The sequence below is a fragment of the Cherax quadricarinatus genome, chromosome 48, assembly GCF_038502225.1.
Source record: "Cherax quadricarinatus isolate ZL_2023a chromosome 48, ASM3850222v1, whole genome shotgun sequence".
Classification (NCBI taxonomy): domain Eukaryota; kingdom Metazoa; phylum Arthropoda; class Malacostraca; order Decapoda; family Parastacidae; genus Cherax; species Cherax quadricarinatus.
Window position 1 is genome coordinate 13,309,257 of NC_091339.1, and position 24,590 is coordinate 13,333,846.

A 24,590-nucleotide genomic window follows, 5' to 3' on the forward strand; every position below is an offset into this window, starting at 1 on the left:
GTAGTCTCCCTCTCTCCTACACACCGTAACCTGAGCCTCACTATCTTCATAAAAACTATTTACAGCATCCAGTAACTTACTACCTATTCCATACACTTGCAACGTCTGCTATATTGCTCCCCTACCCACTCTATCATATATATATATATATATATATATATATATATATATATATATATATATATATATATATATATATATATATATATATATATAAATATATATATATATATATATATATATATATATATATATATATATATATATATATATATATATATATATATATATATATATATATATATATATAATAAAATCATAGTAGACGGGTGATATCACAATATACAAAACAACAACTGTGAGAGAAAATCGAAATTCCTATCGCTTTCGTGACTTCTAATATTAGCAAGGAACTATTTGCAGTTCCTTGATAATGTGAAAAGTCACGAAAGCACTTGGAATTTTTCTTTTCTTTCACAGTGGTTGTTTTACACACACACACACACACACACACACACACACACACACACACACACACACACACACACACACACACACACACACACACACACACACACACACACACGCACACACACAAACACACACGTATATATATATATATATATATATATATATATATATATATATATATATATATATATATATATATATATATATATATATATATAGGGAGAGGGACAGACAGAGAGCAGTTACTTAGTCACTTTAAGTTAGCTTCACAACAGATAAAAGTAGGGTGCATTCGCTTATCAGGAAGAAACATGTCACAGAGAGCTTACTGCAGGTGGGCTGGTATAAGCTGTGGAGGATCAAGTCGCGGGAATCGGGTTACACAGGTTGTACCCGAGACTTGAATCTACTTAGCACCAACGTCTAGCCTCTTTCTTTCTAGAAGATTGGCTTGTGATCCTCTTAGTGACCAAATGACCTAATAATCGCTTTCTAATTGTCAGTGTTTCAATGTTACAGTGTTTCAGTGTTTAAGAGTTTCAGTGTTTCAGTGTTGCAGTGGTTCATTGTTTTAGTGTCTCAGGGTTTCAGTGTTTCAGTGTTCCGAGGATCCTTCTCAGTAACCCTGGTGACTGAGTCAGGTATTTGCTGTCTTTCTTTTCGGCTTGCGAATGTTTGTGTTTCGCTTCTGTGTTTACACCGTGGAATTCACAGGCTGAGATCTCTTATCCTTCGTCGGCTCATTTCAAAGCTTCATCCCATTCGATTTATACAATTACTTCCCCCAGAATGTGACTCGCAAAAGTAGATAACACCCAGGAACCTTTTTACTTAGGTAAGATTTATCAGGAAAAAGGACAAGTGTTTCCTGACTCTGGCCTCATGACTCGCCGCTGGAGCTTTTCGTCATGATTATAACCATTTAATCTAATCTATTTACTGTAAAGTGAATAAGGGCAGCAGGTGTAATGGGAGTCGCCCAATCGTTTCCACCCTCCCAGGGCTGAACCCAAGTTCTTCTCTTGCGAGGTGAAGGCGTTACCACTAAGCTACTTCTGGTGTAGCAGATTTTATTATTTTTCATTAGCAGAGTCAGTTTATGAGATGAACTGATCCTGATCTCTACTTATCAGTACTATTATTTGTCCCTTGCACATGAAAAAAGAGAGTTTTAATGACATGTTTATTTTGGTGATTTGTAATGTTTTTATTGGCGTTAATAGGATTATTACCTGCATTATTTGAATATTCAGAATCAATATTAAATATGGTAACCTTTTCACACTTTGAGTTAAATTCCTCATTATAGAATTTAAATTATTTTTTTTTTAAGTTTCTCTCAATATTGTAACTGGGATGGTACGTAAATACTGAGAAAGTGGAGCAAATGCCACCTAGATAGAGTGGATACCTGACTTAATATGACCCACTGTGTTGGTGAACCATTGTCGTTAACTAGACTTATTTCCGTTTCTGCGACATCCGATAAAGGTATCCTCGTATTCCATAATCCCTGTTCCCTGTTCCCTGTGCCTCAATGATCCCAGGAAGTATCTTCGTATTCCATAACCAGAGTCCCCAGTGTCTCAATACACGTAACTGAAACTGTACAGAGTTCGCCATAAGTCGATAACGCAGTTAAATATTAGCGTTGAAGGGAATCAGAAGAGGAATTCACAAGTCATTATGTGAAAACTAATATCCATATTTCTTCAATAATAATAATAAATTAAAATTTGACATAGCCCAAATCTAATTAAAACCTATAAAAGAGACCAAAATTACTAATAGCTTGAGTGTACAATTTAATGTAAGTTTTGTGTAAATAACAAGCAAATTTTTAACAAGGTACACACATGTTATAGACACATATAAGGAAATTATGTTGATTTAACCTATTATAACCAAATAAAGTCAAACACTGATTTATTTCTGGTCAAAAGAGACATTCTTCGGTTATTTCAGGAAAACTAATTCGATTAATAAAATTGACACATAATGTAAACAGCATCAAGAGGAAAACACATCACTACTAGAGTTTAAGCTGACCAGAAAATGCATTTTTCAACTATTGCACAGAATCCCCCCCCCCCCAAAAAAAAAAAAAAAAAAAAAAAAAAATCTCTACACAGCTTAAACCCACGAAACGATCCATCCATTTTATACGATACATCAGTTATTGATGACTGATGCAGGTTACAGGTTACAGTTGTTATATTTTGATCAGAGGAAAGAGTAAACCCGTAGGGGTTACAGAGTGCCTGTAGAATAGAAAGCATTCACATTCGATCGAAGAAAAACGAAAATAAATCCAATTCCTTGAGTTAAGAGCCCCTCACCAGCAAGGCAAAATAAATTAATAAAGCCATTTCGAGATTGCAAGTGACAAAATGGCATCCAAACACTGTCTCCGCCTATCAGACATAAATAAAAATCAGGAAATGACCTATGTAGTGTTGTGTATAAGGCACTCAAGCAGGCAATTAATCCCGTGAATCTTGCCCAAGATGCATTAGAAAAGCGTTGAAAATTTGAAGCCAGTCAAATTAAGGCTTTCTCTAATAAAGAGAGCGAAAAAGTGAGAAAGAAAACGAAAGTGTTGCTGAGAACGCTTCGAAAATTGGAAACTCTCCCCTTATTATACTTAAAAAAATCCATAAAATCGCAGAATTATTTTTTTCCGGTTTACTTTTCTGATTTAGATTCCTTTTAAAATTCTCCACAATCCTGCAATGATTTTTTTTATTTTGATTTGTTGAAAAAATCCAATTTGATAAAACTGGTAAAAAATAGCAAAATGGCCCCTACGCAGCCTAAAATTAATAGAAAAATTCTTCCTGTTAAGATACACCAGAATTAAAGGTTTGAAGTTTATTGGAAGAAGCATTCACTAATTATTACATGGAAAACAATTTACTTAATGAAACTGGCAAATTGAAAAAAAGTCCACTAATGGTAAAAGTTTGAAGCTGATCAGAATAGACATTCCCCAGTAATTGATCTAATTCATTGATCTGATTCCAACGATTCCAGTTTTATTAACTATGTACTTCAGTAAAGTTTAAAATTTGCATTTACGCCAGCTAAACTTATATATCATTCTTCTTACAGTATTCTTCGTCAATAATATTTTAAAACAAATGAGGAGAAGCATTGTTTAGTCATTAATTAAAAATGAGTATCACTAACTTTTCAGTAAAAATTTCCAAATTGGGACTGATGCCACACAACAGCCTGAGCTTTGTGTTCAGAAAACCACATAAGTGAAAATTTGAAGTCGATCAGATGAGTCATTCTCCAGTTATGTCACGGATTCCAAGGATTTAAAGATTTTGTTTATTATTTTACTACAGCAACTAATTTGCCAGGACGTAAACGAAACTTGAATGGTTACTATCCTGGCCCTAAGACGCATCAGCCTTTAAATATTAAAGTCGCTCAGAAGAGGTAAACTAAAAATTATTTAACGTTGTTTAATGGAAATAAATATTTCACGCTATATTTACATTTAAAATGGTAAAATCTGACCTTACATATTAAAATTTCCCTCTTCGCAGTCGTCGTATTTATGGCACCTTTCCTGAGCGACTGAAGCAACGCCACTGAGAGTTTTGGTCGTTCTTAGAGTCATTCCAGGATGCTGGGAATGAGATCAACAACTTTAGTCATAGGGCACGTGAACTTTCCAATTCCTTGTAGACTTTAGTCCTCGTTAACGTACACAAATGTTGTAAATATGATGCCGTTTGGGTAAAAAGTTGTCGAGTTATGAGCGAAATGAAATAAAAAAAAGTGGGTGGAAGAAAAAAGAAAAAAATCAGGCAGCCTCTTAAATATCCAGTCGAGGGATACGTAATGCAGGTATCTGGTGCATCTAAGTGTCATTTATTCAACCTTTTAAAAACAGTTCTGAGAAAAGTAACATTTACTTCGTTTTAGCTGGTCTTGGGAACGAATTTAAGTGGCCAATCTCTTAAGATATTTGGTTTATGCATTAAACGGCTAATCCAAATATATTTATCGACAAATATGTAGTCAGTGCAGGAAAACAACCCTGGAGATGCACTCAGTTTTTATTATTGTGCATTGTTACTTTACTATCATTGAAGATAGTTCCAATCAAAAGAAAAGACGTAGTATTTAAAATAATAAATAAGTTCAAGAAAGATAATGCTATATTATCCTCATATTTAGCTTTGAACATGATAATTATAACCAAATTTATGAGTCTCGTAGAAATCGTAGAAATAATTTCAGTATACCACCTCAAGACACACAATACCATTTGGTTTAATATGGAGAATTTTTTGTCGATTTAAAATGCTCTATATAGCAGTAATCCAAAATTGAGGACACAGGACTTGCCATAAGGCTTTTGATAAAAAAATGCAGCCTGCAGACAATATTGCAATGGATGAAAGGTTTGTTATAGCTAAAGAAAAATCTCAGTAAATCGTCATTTTTATAATATTTAGTTTTTAATGGAAATTTAAAATTTTCTTCATTGATTTACAAATATACCATTACATTACTATGGTTATATATTTACAACGGCTTCGTCCAATTTTCTAAAATAAATCTTAAGTAGCTTCAAATCTGCGTTCATCGGATGCTCAGTTGTGTTTGTGGAAGTTAAACGACGCATCTCAGTCTTGAGATCCCCTCAAGGAAGGTTCCTTGATGTTGGTGAGGGGCTCTTGATTTAGGGAATTGGATCTGTGCTCCAGTTCCCCGAATTAAGCCTGAATGCCTTCCACAACCCCCCCCCCCCAGGCGCTGTATAATCCTCCGGGTTTAGCGCTTCCCCTTGATTATAATAATAATAATAATAATCAGTCTTGAGATGTGTCGTTTAACTTCCACATACACAGCTCTAGTATAGATAAATGCTTTCAAGATATCAAAAAAAAAAAATTCTAGTAGAGATAAGTAAAACTAGCACTATAATTCTAGGACATGATTTGAGTAATGAACTTATATTTCCAAAACTTATTTTATAAGCTATTTACGTGTGTAGTAATATTTAAATAAGAGGATAATATAGCATTATCCTTCTTGAACTTTATTATTTTAAATACTACGTCTTTTCTTTTGATTGGAACTATCTTCAATGTTAGTAAAGTAACAACGCACAATAATAAAAACTGAGTGCATCTCCAGGGCTGTTTTTCTGCATTGACTACATATTTATCGATAAATATATTTGGATTATCCATTTAATGCATAAACCAAATATCGTAAGAGATTCACCACTTAAATTCGTTCCCAGGACCAGCTAAAACGAAGCAAATGTTACTTTTTTCAGAGTTACTCTTAAAAGGTTGAATAAATGAATATATATATATATATATATATATATATATATATATATATATATATATATATATATATATATATATATATATATATATATATATATATATATGCAATAAGATCACAGTAAACAGGTGATTTCAGAATATGCAAAACAACCACTCTGAAAGAATAAGAAATTCCAAGCGCTTTCGTGACTACTCACATTATCAAGGAACTATAGTTCCTTGATAATGTGAGTAGTCACGAAAGCGCTTGGAATTTCTTATTCTTTCAGAGTGGTTGTTTTGCATATATATATATATATATATATATATATATATATATATATATATATATATATATATATATATATATATATATATATATATATATATATATATATATATATACGTACTAGTAAAAATATTCTGCATGACTTAAAACAAATAAAATGGCAATTCGTTCTAATTTAAAAATACGCGGATAGTAATCCCTCTTGTTATACCAACAATAGCATGGTTGTCCCATCCTTGATATCAATAATTGCATGGTAACCTCTCCCATTATATCTATACCTACATGGTATCCCTCCCATTATTCCAATTATTGCGTGGTAATCCATATTATTATACCAACAATTTCATGGTAATACCTCCCGTTATTCAAACTTCGTGGTAATCCCTTGCATTATTCCATGAATTACAGAGTAATTCCTCCCATTACACCACAATTGCATTGCAACTACCTCCCATTATAGCATTTGCATAGTAATTTCTCCAGTTATTCCAACTGCGTGATAATCCCTTCCGTTATTCAATGAATTACATAGTAAACTCTCCCATCATTCCACCAATTGCATGGTAATACCTCATACCAAAAACTGCATGGTAATCCCTCATACCAACAACTGCATGGTAATACCTCATACCAAAAACTGCATGGTAATCCCCCCATTATACCAACCATTGCATGGTAATCCCTCATACAACAACTGCATGGTAATCTCTCATACCAACAATTCCATGATAATTCCTCCCGTTATACCAACAATTGCATGGTAATCCCTCCCATTATACCAACCATTGCATGGTAATCCCTCATATCAACAACTGCATGGTAATCCCTCATACCAACAACTGCATGGTAATCCCTCATACCAACAACTGCATGGTAATCCCCCATTATACCAACCATTGCATGGTAATCCCTCATACAACAACTGCATGGTAATCTCTCATACCAACAATTCCATGATAATTCCTCCAGTTATACCAACAATTGCATGGTAATCCCTCCCATTATACCAACCATTGCATGGTAATCCCTCATATCAACAACTGCATGGTAATCCCTCATACCAACAACTGCATGGTAATCCCTCATACCAACAACTGCATGGTAATCCCTCCCATTATACCAACCATTGCATGGTAATCCATCCCATTATACCAACAACTGCATGGTAATCCCTCATACCAACAACTGCATGGTAATCCCTCCCATTATACCAACCATTGCATGGTAATCCATCCCATTATACCAACAACTGCATGGTAATCCCTCATACCAACAATTGCATGGCAATCCCTTCATATTATACTAATAATTGCATCTCATAGCATCAATTGCAATGTAATCTCTCCAATCATACAACAAATGTAATCATTTTCATCTAAATGTCCTTAAAGATAATTATATACTTTTGTTATATTACTATTATCACTTAAATTAGCACTCATTATGCTAGTTAAATTACCACTTCATTTACCACTTAAATCACCAGTTCATTTACCACTTAAAATGCCATTTATATCGCCACTTTAAGTATCACTTATTTTTGTAGATAAATTACCACATGAATTGCCACTTAAATTTTCAGTTAAATATGCAAGAATTAAATATATGTTTCAGTTGAGTATTGGTATGATGACGCGGTATGAAGATCATAAAAGAGAAACGTCCCGACAAAAGCTCGTTTTGCACGTGGAGCGAAACGTTGCCCCCAATAAATGTTTGATCTGTATATTGTTTTTATTCCCACAAACCTTTCGGTATTACATCTATACATCCAAAATTCACTAAAAAGAATTTCGCTTAGACTCCTCCCCAATAAAACTCTTATACATTTCGACCCTTTTTTTTTTTGTAAACGATTCTAATTTAGGTTCTGAATGTACTATTGCGGGAAAAATGAAGTGACTTTTCATTTAGTATCATAATCAACTATGCTGGTAAATGCTTAACATGGACAGTCTTTTTTTTTTTTACTCACCTTCGTCCTCCTGTGAATGTACGGTTGCCATGGCAACGAGAAGAAAGGTCACTACAACGAGGGGACGATGGAAGAGCATGATTTGCGGAGCGTTCACACCTGAACCGTACAGGTGAACGCCTCGTTCACAGCCGAGGTGAACGCTTGGCACACCTCTCTCTGGTCTCTTCATACCTCACTGGTTCACCACTCGATAGACTCTCGCCTGACGAGGTCAGGATATTAACACTACCTTCACTGACATCATTTTGCCTCTGTATAAAAGATCTTTAATTTTTCATAATAGTTCTATACCTTAAGCATTAGAATCGAAGAACCGTCTATTGTATTTTCTAAGATTCGGAAAGGATTTGAATGTATACAGATTTTCAACTTCTAGTATACATAAGGTACGGAAGTTTTTTTGTTTTGTTTTTTGGTTTAAGATATATTTAATTTTCCATAATGATTCTACAACTTAAGTATCAGAATCAGAGGGCTGTCTATTGTGTTTTCTAAGATTCGAAAGATTTGAATGTACGCAAATTTTCAACATTTAGTATACTCAAGATATGGAAGTTTTTATATTTTTGTTTTACGACAGCAAGAGCATGATAAAAATCATTCTCTATTACGAAATAAAGTGCATTCACTAGGTCAAGATGACAAGAATTACTGTATCTTTTTTACTGTAGCATTTATACTGTAGCATTTTTACTGTAGCATTTTCTCTTCAGTCATCAGAGACACTCCTACAAAACACGACACAAAAATCGAGCTACGGCACTTTGTAAATATTCTGAGAATATTTCTTCTGGCGTGTAAAACACTGAAAGAAGTAATCTAAATACACTTGTAGGCGTATATATATCTCAGCATGTACATACACATTTGGAGCTTGCGTAAATCTCAGTATTAAGGGTGAAAATATTCTTGGCTGATGGTATACAGGCGATATAAAGCCTTAATAACCACCATGTAGTAGACAGATTATAAACCCAATAAATCATCCAACCGAACTCGGGCTTTAAACATGTCTCGCGAGACTAAGCTGGTCCAACCTGGCTCCATCTTAAGATTCAAGAGTCTTCTTCATTACTCACAGCTTATCATTAATCAAATGCTGGAAGATCACTTGGAGATAGGGAACAGCTGCACGAATTTGCTACATTAAAAATTGGTCCGCAAGTACTAATGTTATGCAAATTTACTTAGCGGGCCGAAAGTTGCAAGCAATAAACTTTTAAATTTATATATGTATTTCCTGGTATATCACAAAATATTTTTCTCTCACTGAAGTATCTCGTATATTAAACGTATTAGTTATGAAGGAACTGAATTATCGACCCTCTGGTTTTGTATGTACAATCGAAAGTTTTCAAAGTTTTACCGAACGTTCAAAAAATGAAAAACTTAACCTCGCGGAAAATTCTGTTTTAAACTTAGCAAAGCAGCGAGATGTTATTGATGGTCGAAGGAAAATATCTCCGGTATCACCCCCGGGGGAGACATTCAGAGGAGGAACCAAACACTGGAGGGAGCCAGCAAAGGGAAAGGGAGGTGATGGACGCCCCTTAGAGCGAGCGACGAAGGGGAGTCTCACCAGCACGGCCGCAGCTTACATACTGACAGACCGGTTGCTGGTGCTGGTGTAGCTGCTGCCGCAGGGGAGACATGTGTGTGTGTGTGTGTGTGTGTGTGTGTGTGTGTGTGTGTGTGTGTGTGTGTGTGTGTGTGTGTGGGTGTGTGTGTGTGTGTGCGTGTGCGCGCGTGCACGCGTGTGCGCATGTACTCACCTGTACGTACTCAGCTCTATGTGGTTTAAGGGATCAAGTCTCAGCTCCTGGCCGCACCTCTCAGCTAACTATGACTGACTGGGTTTCCCCTCTCTTGGCTGCGTGAGCCATATCATACCTCTTCTTGAAGCTATGCTTGGATCCTGCCTTCGCCATTTCGATGGCTTGGTCTTTCCATTTCCTGAATATTTTGAGGCTTGCTTAAGAAATATTCCTTAATATCCCTGTCACTTATTTGTGTTTTTTAGCTTTCAACTGTTCCCTCTTGAACAGTCCCTGTGTGTGTGTGTGTGTGTGTGTGTGTGTGTGTGTGTGTGTGTGTGTGTGTGCTACCCTATTTGTGGTTGCAGGGGTCAAGTCACAGCTCCTGGCCCCGTCTTTTCGCTAGTGTGCGTGTACTCATATATGGTTGCAGGGGCAGAACCATAACTCCTGTTTGTGTGTGTGTATATGTGCATGAGTGTGTGAATGAATATGAGTGTATGAGTGTGTGAATGAATATGAGTGTATGAGTGTGTGTTTGGCGCACTCTCGGTCACTCTCACTCCCACCCTATCATTTCCACTCCCTCATTTCGATTCTCCCTCTCCCTCAGTTGCACTCTTAATAATGTCGTCCTCTCCTCACTTCTCTCCCTCACACCCACTCGCTTCTTCTGTTTCCCTCTGAATTATTCCATCTCTCACACGTACTCTCTCTTTACTGCCTTTCTTTCACATACCCTTTGCTCTTCTGTGTATCTTATTCCAGATTCTTACATAATCTGCTGTTTACTATTTTCTTCCTGTTTTCTTTCCATTATCCTATGAATACAGTTACTATTACATTACATAGGATGTGTTAGCAAGGTTCTGTATTGAGCAGTTTAATATAATATATTTATTTACTACAAGTATATGTACAAGGTATACAGTCCTAGCTGACATCAATGACATACTACTATATAGAAAGCCTCTTGTTATGCTGATCATTTCGGGCAAATTAGGTTAGTGTCCCAGGATGCTACCCACACCAGTCGACTAACACCCAGGTACCCATTTTACAGGTGTAAAGAAACAAGCCCAATATTTCTACCCTGGCTGGGAATCGAACCCAGACATTCGCCGTGTGAAGCAAGAGCTTTGGCTACCGGGCCACCGGGCCACCAGGCCACCATTAGGTGGCCTGACCGTTATGACATTAGTAGATATGTTTTAAATGGGTTTTGGGTAGTCTGGTAACTTGCCGGGTAGCTAGGAGGAAGGATGAAGTATACTGCCGTAGGCTAGCTTTGTTTTTATTGAAGAGATGCGGGTTCACAGTGGGCAGAGTGAGGTGAGCCGAAACCAGTCCGGGAGGGGAGATGCTAACTGAAAGGCCGATGGTCAAAGAGTGAGAGAGGGGCATGACAACCTGAGCCTTCCTCGATGCCTGACCTCTGGAGTCAGCATTAGGAATTAGGCCTACAACAACTCGCTCTAGTGGGGAATAAGAGATCTAGGCATGTAAGCTTACTGTCTACGTTTTGCTCGGCCACGCACCTCGGATCGTCTCTACACGACAACAAAGGTGGACAGGACAGAAAAAAATTAAATTCACCCGTGGGACTGGCATTGGCTTACCCCTACATAATGATAAATGATTCTAACGGGCCTCAAAAACTCTTCCACATGTCGTGTGGAAGAGAAAATGGCGTCCTCGTCCACATCGAGGATGATGAGGCAATGGGACGTCAGAACAGCATTGGAGCATAAATCTTCTTATAGACAGGTTGTTCACAGGGCTGCACCGGACATCAGGCTTGTCTGAACATCAAGAAACACTAGACCATCCACACATCTGTAAATAATGACTGGCAGTAGCATTTCCTAGGGTGTAAAATGTGACAGGCCAGGGCAGTGCTCCCCTGGCCTATGGTACAGACCGTGTAGGACAAGCTACGTGCAACAAACTTGCAGTTACATTATTCACAAGGAAAATATTATAACAATACAACGGATGCCTTTAGAACAACAATTATATATATATATATATATATATACGTATAGTCCACCTTAACTCCGCTATAAGGACTAACTATACAGTGCATGATCATTGATGCCCATTTCAGCAAGATGGTAGTTACTGTAGTCAGCATAGGATTAGGACAAGTCAACAGGTATGTCAAAGTCACAGAAATGTACTGCTGTCCTGGGTCTCAGACCATAGGTATGTGACTGGACAGGACTGTTACTGGTCGTTGTAGCAGAGGGGAAACTATCAGCCAAGTGGTTGCTAGTGTCAGTCTGGCTGTGGCATTGCAATGCACATTCCTCCAGCTCAGCATTGGCTTGCAGATTGTCAGTATAGTTCATGTGGGTAAAGTGGGCTTCCTTAGTCGTTCCGGTGGCACTTTCTCTCCCCTCGAACTTGTTGCCTTGGAGCTTTCTGAGATTATATATATATATATATATATATATATATATATATATATATATATATATATATATATATATATATATATATATATATATATATATATATATATGCAAAACAACCACTCTGAAAGAATAGAGAAATTCCAAGCGCTTTCGTGACTACTCACATTATCAAGGAACTATCATAGTTCCTTGATAATGTGAGTAGTCACGAAAGCGCTTGGAATTTCTCTATTCTTTCAGAGTGGTTGTTTTGCATATTTTGAAATCACCTGTTTACTGTGATCTTATTGCATATATATATATATATATATATATATATATATATATATATATATATATATATATATATATATTTTATTTTATTATCACACCGGCCGATTCCCACCAAGGCAGGGTGGCCCGAAAAAGAAAAACTTTCACCATCATTCACTCCATCACTGTCTTGCCAGAAGGGTGCTTTACACTACAGTTTTTAAACTGCAACATTAACACCCCTCCTTCAGAGTGCAGGCACTGTACTTCCCATCTCCAGGACTCAAGTCCGCCCTGCCGGTTTCCCTGAATCCCTTCATAAATGTTACTTTGCTCACACTCCAACAGCACGTCAAGTATTAAAAACCATTTGTCTCCATTCACTCCTATCAAACACGCTCACGCATGCCTGCTGGAAGTCCAAGCCCCTCGCACACAAAACCTCCTTTACCCCCTCCCTCCAACCCTTCCTAGGCCGACCCCTACCCCGCCTTCCTTCCACTACAGACTGATACACTCTTGAAGTCATTCTGTTTCGCTCCATTCTCTCTACATGTCCGAACCACCTCAACAACCCTTCCTCAGCCCTCTGGACAACAGTTTTGGTAATCCCGCACCTCCTCCTAACTTCCAAACTACGAATTCTCTGCATTATATTCACACCACACATTGCCCTCAGACATGACATCTCCACTGCCTCCAGCCTTCTCCTCGCTGCAACATTCATCACCCACGCTTCACACCCATATAAGAGCGTTGGTAAAACTATACTCTCATACATTCCCCTCTTTGCCTCCAAGGACAAAGTTCTTTGTCTCCACAGACTCCTAAGTGCACCACTCACTCTTTTTCCCTCATCAATTCTATGATTCACCTCATCTTTCATAGACCCATCCGCTGACACGTCCACTCCCAAATATCTGAATACGTTCACCTCCTCCATACTCTCTCCCTCCAATCTGATATTCAATCTTTCATCACCTAATCTTTTTGTTATCCTCATAACCTTACTCTTTCCTGTATTCACCTTTAATTTTCTTCTTTTGCACACCCTACCAAATTCATCCACCAATCTCTGCAACTTCTCTTCAGAATCTCCCAAGAGCACAGTGTCATCAGCAAAGAGCAGCTGTGACAACTCCCACTTTGTGTGTGATTCTTTATCTTTTAACTCCACGCCTCTTGCCAAGACCCTCGCATTTACTTCTCTTACAACCCCATCTATAAATATATTAAACAACCACGGTGACATCACACATCCTTGTCTAAGGCCTACTTTTACTGGGAAAAAATTTCCCTCTTTCCTACATACTCTAACTTGAGCCTCACTATCCTCATAAAAACTCTTCACTGCTTTCAGTAACCTACCTCCTACACCATACACTTGCAACATCTGCCACATTGCCCCCCTATCCACCCTGTCATACGCCTTTTCCAAATCCATAAATGCCACAAAGACCTCTTTAGCCTTATCTAAATACTGTTCACTTATATGTTTCACTGTAAACACCTGGTCCACACACCCCCTACCTTTCCTAAAGCCTCCTTGTTCATCTGCTATCCTATTCTCCGTCTTACTCTTAATTCTTTCAATTATAACTCTACCATACACTTTACCAGGTACACTCAACAGACTTATCCCCCTATAATTTTTGCACTCTCTTTTATCCCCTTTGCCTTTATACAAAGGAACTATGCATGCTCTCTGCCAATCCCTAGGTACCTTACCCTCTTCCATACATTTATTAAATAATTGCACCAACCACTCCAAAACTATATCCCCACCTGCTTTTAACATTTCTATCTTTATCCCATCAATCCCGGCTGCCTTACCCCCTTTCATTTTACCTACTGCCTCACGAACTTCCCCCACACTCACAACTGGCTCTTCCTCACTCCTACAAGATGTTATTCCTCCTTGCCCTATACACGAAATCACAGCTTCCCTATCTTCATCAACATTTAACAATTCCTCAAAATATTCCTTCCATCTTCCCAATACCTCTAACTCTCCATTTAATAACTCTCCTCTCCTATTTTTAACTGACAAATCCATTTGTTCTCTAGGCTTTCTTAACTTGTTAATCTCACTCCAAAACTTTTTCTTATTTTCAACAAAATTTGTTGATAACATCTCACCCACTCTCTCATTTGCTCTCTTTTTACATTGCTTCACCACTCTCTTAACTTCTCTCTTTTTCTCCATATACTCTTCCCTCCTTGCATCACTTCTACTTTGTAAAAACTTCTCATATGCTAACTTTTTCTCCCTTACTACTCTCTTTACATCATCATTCCACCAATCGCTCCTCTTCCCTCCTGCACCCACTTTCCTGTAACCACAAACTTCTGCTGAACACTCTAACACTACATTTTTAAACCTACCCCATACCTCTTCGACCCCATTGCCTATGCTCTCATTAGCCCATCTATCCTCCAATAGCTGTTTATATCTTACCCTAACTGCCTCCTCTTTTAGTTTATAAACCTTCACCTCTCTCTTCCCTGATGCTTCTATTCTCCTTGTATCCCATCTACCTTTTACTCTCAGTGTAGCTACAACTAGAAAGTGATCTGATATATCTGTGGCCCCTCTATAAACATGTACATCCTGAAGTCTACTCAACAGTCTTTTATCTACCAATACATAATCCAACAAACTACTGTCATTTCGCCCTACATCATATCGTGTATACTTATTTATCCTCTTTTTCTTAAAATATGTATTACCTATAACTAAACCCCTTTCTATACAAAGTTCAATCAAAGGGCTCCCATTATCATTTACACCTGGCACCCCAACTTACCTACCACACCCTCTCTAAAAGTTTCTCCTACTTTAGCATTCAAGTCCCCTACCACAATTACTCTCTCACTTGGTTCAAAGGCTCCTATACATTCACTTAACATCTCCCAAAATCTCTCTCTCTCCTCTGCATTCCTCTCTTCTCCAGGTGCATACACGCTTATTATGACCCACTTCTCGCATCCAACCTTTACTTTAATCCACATAATTCTTGAATTTACACATTCATATTCTCTTTTCTCCTTCCATAACTGATCATTTAACATTACTGCTACCCCTTCCTTTGCTCTAACTCTCTCAGATACTCCAGATTTAATCCCATTTATTTCCCCCCACTGAAACTCTCCTACCCCCTTCAGCTTTGTTTCGCTTAGGGCCAGGACATCCAACTTCTTTTCATTCATAACATCAGCAATCATCTGTTTCTTGTCATCCGCACTACATCCACGCACATTTAAGCAACCCAGTTTTATAAAGTTTTTCTTCTTCTCTTTTTTAGTAATTGTATACAGGAGAAGGGGTTACTAGCCCATTGCTCCCGGCATTTTAGTCGCCTCATACGACACGCATGGCTTACGGAGGAAAGATTCTTTTCCACTTCCCCATGGACAATAGAAGAAATAAAAAAGAACAAGAGCTATTTAGAAAAAGGAGAAAAACCTAGATGTATGTATATATATATATGCATGTGCGTGTCTGTGAAGTGTGACCAAAGTGTAAGTAGGAGTAGCAAGATATCCCTGTTATCTTAGCGTGTTTATGAGACAGAAAAAGAAACCAGCAATCCTACCATCATGCAAAACAGTTACAGGTTTTTGTTTCACAGTCATCTGGCAGGACGGTAGTACTTCCCTGGGTGGTTGCTGTCTACCAACCTACTACATATATATATATATATATATATATATATATATATATATATATATATATATATATATATATATATATATATATATATATATGCAAGGAATTCGCAAGAGCAGGCGAAATATACACAAACACTGATCTCTGGCCGAAGGAGACTCGAACCTACGAACCTTGGAACAAGGTACGCAGTGCTTTACCATTCCCAGCACACTGGACTATACCTTGGCGCCCACATGCGCTAGCCGTTAATCCAAGGCAGCCAACTTTCAGGAAAAAGGCTTACAGCTTTTCATCTCATCCCCTGCATGCATCAGCCTTACTAGAGATTTTAACAATGCAAGGAATTCGCAAGAGCAGGCGAAATACACACAAACACTGTTAAAAATCTCTAGTAAGGCTGATGCATGCAGGGGATGAGATGAAAAGCTGCAAGCCTTTTCCCTGAAAGCTGGCTGCCTTTGATCAACGTGTAGCGCAAGCTACACTCCAAGGTATTGCCCAGTGTGGGTAGATTGGTATAGCACTGCGTACCTGTTCTAAGGTTCGTAGGTTCGAGTCTCCTTCGGCCAGAGATCAGTGTGTATATTTCGCCTGCTCTTTCGAATTCCTTTCGTATATATATATATATATATATATATATATATATATATATATATATATATATATATATAGATATATATGCACATACATAAATTTAGTTAATATGGTGTAGAAACAAACACTGAAAAGGTTTCTATACGGGTGTCCTAAATGTGTGCATTCATGTTTATTTACCTTTAGTTGCCTCATTTACTGCTTTCTAAATACAAAAAACTGTAAACTTTTTATCAAACTTGCTGAACCTCGTCTTGAATATGCTGTCTGCTTATGGTCCTCAAATAAATGACAAAGAAAGCCTGGACAAGGTACAGAGTAGACCAACTACCTTCACATAGAAACAAACCACATGATGAATATACATAACGTTGAAAATACTAAACAGAGTTTATGAAAACAGGAACTATTTGAACTGCAAAAAGAATCAATAAGGCCAAATAGTGGAATAAATTTCGAGGTATTAGGGCCAAGACAAATGTTGTTTTTTGCCCACTGAAACTGTTGGTTCAAATATTTTGTATTACAAATATCAGATACAACTAGATTCTGCGCAAGGGCTGGCTGAAGAGAATTGAATGCTGATGCTCAGGAACTACCTCAGGTTGAACAGATGGCAACAAGGCACTGAGATGATAACAATAGGAGAGAAATAGTATTGGTAATGGTGGTGGTGATAACAGAAGTAGTAGTAATAGTATTCATAACAGTATAAATCAATTTATAATTTGAACTATCTACATAAAATCTGAAGTAGCAAGACTGTAACTAAGTCTTCTGAGCGGATAGTCATGATATGGATCATGGGGTATTTGTTGTTATTGGTCAGTTTGTCGGGGATAATCACTTGACAAGGTCTTTATCATAAGTTGACCTGTTCAGTGGTGTCGGCACTATAGCTGAGACGCCTATGATAGTGTGTTAAGGTCACGTGAAGGTAAGGTAGCCTATGGCCATATATGGGACCACAGCTGCTTTATCTTAGTGGTATACAAATAAGACCCACTGAGCAAGTTATTGCAATTTATTGAGAATATGTTTTGTCCACGAGGGAGTCGAACAGTTCACCTGTTGGACGGACTGAGTCACTGGTGGACGAAAGTTCTGTTTAACAAAATGCTGTCAACTTATTAATTTGTTGTTATATTATTTCAGTGAAGTGAAGTGAAGTGAAGTGAATTGTGTATCACCCTTTCTAAGTTGCCTTTCCGCTGGACTTTCTCTCTCTCTCTCTCTCTCTCTCTCTCTCTCTCTCTCTCTCTCTCTCTCTCTCTCTCTCTCTCTCTCTCTCTCTCTGTCTCTCTCTCTCCCTCTCTCTCTCCTTTTCTCTCCATTTATCTCTGTAACTCTCCTCTCCAACGTTTTAAGTGATTAAATTGACACTTCGTTTCTTGGATTTTCCCTTCCTTTTATATCTCCCTTTCCACCTTTTTTTTCTCCCCATCTCTCTATCTGCCTCGCTCTTTAGCCACTGATGAATAATGCTTATGCACTTACACCATAAAGACTAGCTTCGAATATTGTTACACACACACACACACACACACACACACACACACACACACACACACACACACACACACACACACACACACCCACACACACACACACACACACATGCAGCTCCAGTTTGGAACCCTCACCTAGCCAAGAATGTGAGGAAACTAGACAAAATGCAAAGGTTTGCAACAAGACTAGTCCCGGAACTAAGGGGTATGTTCTATGAGGAGAGGTTAAGGGAAATCGACTTAACGACACTGGAAGACAGGAGAGATAGGGGGGTTAGGATAACGACATTTAAAATACTGAGAGGAATCGACAAGGTGGACAAAGACACGATGTTCCAGAGATGGGAAACAGCAACAAGGGGTCACAGTTGTTAGTTTAAGACTCAGATGAATCACAGGGACCTTGGGAAGTATTTCTTCAGTCACAGAATTGTCAGGAAGTGGAATAGTCTGGAAAGTGACGTAGTGGAGGCAGGCTTTAAGAAGAGGAATGATGAAGCTCATGGAGCAGGAACAGTGACTCAATAGGGGCCAGTGAAGAGGCGGGGCCAGGAGCTAAGACTCGACCCCTGCAACCACAAGTACGTGAGTACAAATAGGTGAGTACACACACACACACACACACACACACACACACACACACTGGAAGTTAAATGGTTACGCTTACTGATTCAGTATTTGATCTGAGCACAAGGTCTATACCTTATTTAATTACAGTTATGAAATGCGATGATAATCGTGGGAAAATACTAAAGGCTATACAACAAAGGAATATTTCTTTACGTGAGTGTAATTAAGTAACATGTCTTTTTCACTCATAGCGGACGGAGGATCGAGTCTTCTTCAGGTTCACATAAATTAATTTTAATCTAATCAAAGCACGTCAACATTTTCCCAATTACCATTTTAATATTTTTTGCTGAATTAACTTTCAAAATTTTATCACTGAAAAGTTAAAATAATCAAAATTTTTATTATCTCACATGTCAGAAAAAAAAAATAATATGTAACAAAAAATAAAATTAAAGGACTGAGCAAGAAAACTGTGGATATTAATATTAAGAGTGTTATTATTGTATTTTAACGACATATATATTGAAGATTCCGTACACAATCATTTCAGAATTTATCGCAAAACTTTTTCACCAATTTACCGTAATTGCCACACAAAATTTTTTCCCTAACAGAAAATATTTGTATTTTGCATTAATTATCAAATTTCTTTGTGAACGTATGTTTTCTTTTTTTTTGTCAGACCTTTCGTTTACTTTTCTGTTTCTATGCTTCTTTCCATGTTTGTTCGGCTGTCTCTCTGTCCTTCTTTCTCTTTAATTATATCTTTGTCTCTCTTGTAATCCTGTCATTTGTCCGTGAGATATATATATATATATATATATATATATATATATATATATATATATATATATATATATATATATATATATATATATAGTATTGTAACCACGAATGAGTGGTATTTAATAATAACACTGCAACTAGCCGGGAGATCGAACCGGTGTTGTGTTAGCCCGCCTCATGGTGAACGAAAATTCACGACGCTCTAACCCACTGGACTATACAGTCCTACAAGAATCACGCACCCAGCAGAGCTAGGTGTTATACCGTGATCCGAGGACTTACGATGGTGTATATGCCTCAGAACTAATTTCATTCTACTTCCCGTTTGGTGTACTAGCCTCCACAAGCAGTATGTGTAGTATTGTAACCACAAACGAGTAGTATATAATCAATAACAACACTGGGTACGTGATTCGTGAAGGATTGTATGGTCCGGTGGGTTAGAGCATCGTGAATTTTCGCTCGCAGTGAGGCGGTCTAAAACAACACGGGTTCGATCCTCTCGTTTACACATGTACTGAGAACCTGTGTAAACTGTGTAAAAGGACCAAACTAGGTAGAATAAATATGAAAACCCTGCACGAGGAAGACAACCATTTCGTGGGGCAAAAATCCAACTACCGATTTTTTGTAATTAAGTTCAGGCTTCAACTGTTCAATATAAAGTCTTTAAAACTCTTAAATATAACCTATTCACGTCTTTGCTACATTTCTGAAGTCTTTAGCAGAAATTATGTGATCTTTTAGTCTGAGTTTCATTGCCGTGATGGCACTGAAAAAACTTACTCTGCCGTGAACACTATAATATATATATATATATATATATATATATATATATATATATATATATATATATATATATATATATATATATATATATATATATATATAAATATATATATATATATATATATATATATATATATATATATATATATATATATATATATATATATATATATAAGATGGGGTCCGCCTCTGGTGTAAATTGTGGGACCCATGGCCTCGGAGAAGTGGATAAAAAGGCTTCAAGGAAAAATATTTGGATTTCTTCCTGAAGCCGTTTGAAAATTCTACTTCCCCTACCACCCCATCTTTTGATATATATATATATATATATATATATATATATATATATATATATATATATATATATATATATATATATATATATATATATATATATATATATTATATATATATATATATATATATATATATATATATATATATATATATATATATATATATATATATATATATATATAATGTCGTGCCTAATAGGTAAAACTGGCCATATAGCAAGAACTCATTTAAAATTAAGTCCTTTCTAAAAATTTATCTTATACTTTTATATTTTTTATATTTTTTTCAATAATGTTGATGTAAAAATTTTTAATTTTGCACCAAAAGGAACTTAGAAAACTTACCTAACCTTTTATAACAAGCGCAATTTATTTTAGCTTAACCCAACTATATATATTTTAGATTTGTTTACAATAATTTAATACTAATCAAACACAGTGAAATATATTTTTTTCGTTAGGTTCAGAATGATTTTGGCGAAATTATTCCATACACAAATTTTCGCTTGTCCTATATGGCAAGATGAACGTTGCTATATAAGCCAAGATCGCAAGTTCTGCCTATTCGGCACGATATATATATATATATATATATATATATATATATATATATATATATATATATATATATATATATATATATATATATATATAAATTGTGGGACCATAGCCTCGGAGAAGTGGATAAAAAGGCTTCAAGGAAGAATATTTGGATTTCTTCCTGAAGCCGTTGGAATATTCCACTTCCCTTACCACCCCATACATATATATATATATATATATATATATATATATATATATATATATATATATATATATATATATATATATATATATATATATATATATATATATATATATATATATATATATATATATATATATAATATATATATATATATATATATATATATATATATATATATATATATATATATATATATATATATATATATATATATATATATATATATATATATATATATATATATATATATATATATATATATATATATATATATATATATATATAGTCAGCTTGAAGATCATATAAATTACATTTAACTAACTTTTCGAAACCCTATACACAATTTGAATTCTTGGTATCATCTACTTATTTTAATCTCAAGTATAATAAACTAATTTGCTCATTTCCGATTCTTAAGCATTAAAGAATCCACTTAATTACTTATAATTAGTGTAAATTATAAAATCAGATATGGCGGTGACCTTTCTAAACGAACTCTGTGACTCTCTGTTCGAATTATAAATTATTCTGATGTACCATTAAATAACACTATTCAGCCTTTCGGGCAACATACAGTACAATGAAGATCTCTCGAATGCAATATTTGACAATGAAAATTGTTGGCAAGGATCATCGCTCACATAATTGTTCATCCTTTCTGCAACATTAAATTCAGTTGAAATCCTTCCTTGCATGAATATTGCTCAATTGAGAAATATTTGTATTAATTCGTATAACCAGAAAACACAGACGTCTAAACTAAGTTTTATCTTTCTTCTGCGCTTTATTTTGTCTCCCTCGCCACTCGCCTACGTAACCTTATTGAGCTCTTTTCTTGTTCTCTTTCCCTCGTTTCTGCTCATATTTCCACACTATTCTCTCCCTTCCACTTCCCTTTGCTTCCTCGCTTTTCTTTTATCCCTCTATAACTTTTTCATGCAGCTCCTTCTGACATTTGTTCTGTTACATCTGTCTGTCTGTCCATCTGTCTGTCTGCCTGTCCATCTGTCTGTCCATCTGTCTGTGTGTCTCTGTCTCTCTGTCTCTCTCTGTCTCTCTCTCTCTCTCTCTCTCTCTCTCTCTCTCTCTCTCTCTCTCTCTTTCTCTCTCTCTCTCTCTCTCCGTATTTTTCTTTACTTTATCCACATTCTCACTGGTGTTCCTACATCCTCTCTGTTTCATTTTCGAACTTCTCACTTTACACCGTTCATTACTTAGCAGCAATTTGCTAACGCTCTCCCAGTTTGCAGAAATAATTTATATACATTTTTAGGTTAGGCTAGATTTCGTTCAGTAAAATTAGGTTAGGTAAAACAAAAATTCCTATTTACGGATAGTTAACTGCTCATAAACAAATTACATAACTACTGTGGTTACGTTTGCCAGCATTTTTTAAGCTGGAAAATACGAGTACGCTATGCCTGTACGTACTTAACGTAGGGAGGCAGGACGAGCTGCATTCCCAGATATTTATTTTCAAAGGTGTTCCACTGGAAATGAATATCCATTGTATATCCAGAGGTCTTCTTTTCCGTATATTAATCTTGATGGGCACTATTCCATATCAATATACTAAATCCCAAAGGGAAATTAATATATAAAGAAGAAGAAGGGAACAATACCATGACTGGAACAATACACAAATAACCCGCACTTAGGAGAGAGGAGCTTACGACGATGTTGCGGTCCGACTTGGACCTAAGACACAAAGATGAGGGAACCAGTATATTAAGGAGAAGGGGACAGGGACGGGAAAAGAGAGGAAGAAAGAAGTTGAGAAGTAGTCGTAGAAATAATAGTGTTAGTAATAAGCAGGAGGGAATTAATATATAGAAACAAAGACTCATTTTGAAAACAAGAAATATTTTGACAGACAATTAGACTGATCGAAGAAAGTACTTCTGGGTTCTGAAAACCTATATTTTTAGTTTGCTACCATTTTATGATATTTGGAGATAAAATGAAATTGCTGGGAATTAACTGGAATTATCTGGAGCTGGAGTTAGCTAGAATTAACTGAAATACCTGGAATTAAGTATGATAATAACGGTAATAGCGTTTGCATGGGAGATACAATGACAACGTTGAATTCTTCTGATGTGTGTCAAATTTCTGCAATAAAGAGCTGAACGTTTCTTTACCAAATTCGTAAGTTTTCATATAGCCCTTGTTAAGAATATCTCCTATACTTATCTATACATAACTTAATTACGAGGCCACAGTTTTCATTTACCCTTGGCACTGCAAACTTACCTACTACACCATCTACAACTCTCACACCCATTTTAACATTTGGGTCCTCAACAAAAATTATTCTTAGGATTTACTTAACACCTCTCAAAATTTCTCCTTCTTCTGCATACCTCTCGCCCTCCAATTACATACACATTTACTATAACCCCCTCCTCACATCTTACCTTTATTCTAACCCACAATTTCTGAATTCATACACTTAATAAGTAATATTACCGCTACTCCTTTCCTGGCTCTGACTTCCTCAGATACACCCGACCTAATCCCATTTATCCCTCCCTATTGACATTCACCCTTTTCAGCTTTGTTTCACTTAGTGCTTGAACATCCTGTTTCTCTTAGTTCATAACAATCAATTCTTTCTTATTATATTTACTATACCCACGTACATTCAAACACCTCAACATTTTCTTCTTTTATATTTTCGTAACTGAATACAGAAGAAAGGTGTTTGCTAGGTTCTTGTTCCTGGCATATTAGACGCTCTTTATGTTACGTATGGTTTACGGGGGTAATAATTCTAGCCAATTATCCACATGGGATTCACTATCCCCATGGATAGCGAATAGTGAATATCCCGGCTAGGCCAAAATCGTAATTTATTGTATCATTTACCAATAAACCATCAATTAATATGATAATATTACGTTTTTTTGTTAAAATGCTTTCATAAAAAAAAATACAAAATTTCAGTTTATTTTTTACAAATGCAATGCATTTATAATATTTTTTTTTTTAAGTTTTTGGAAACAGTCTGTATCAAGAGACTGTCAACATATTACTTGTAACACAATAGTTACATTGTTCTTGTGTCAGAATAAGAAAAACACAGTAAGTAATTCTTATGGTATCAGGCAAAGTGTATATGAATGAGATATATTTGTCTCTCTCCTGGGATATAGAGAT

The 24,590-nt window shown here is 36.2% G+C and overlaps 1 protein-coding gene across 1 annotated transcript in view; it reads right to left on the bottom strand.

Annotated features, from left to right (window-relative positions):
* LOC128696186 (protein turtle homolog A) overlaps nt 1–9,617 on the bottom strand; it is a 382,411-nt gene extending 372,794 nt beyond the window's left edge. The window contains exon 1 of the mRNA XM_070094792.1: nt 8,039–9,617. Within this exon, the coding sequence (XP_069950893.1) occupies nt 8,039–8,210 (172 nt within the window). The 5' untranslated portion in view covers nt 8,211–9,617. The remainder of the gene's footprint in view (nt 1–8,038) is intronic.
* Nucleotides 9,618–24,590: the final 14,973 nt, after the last annotated feature.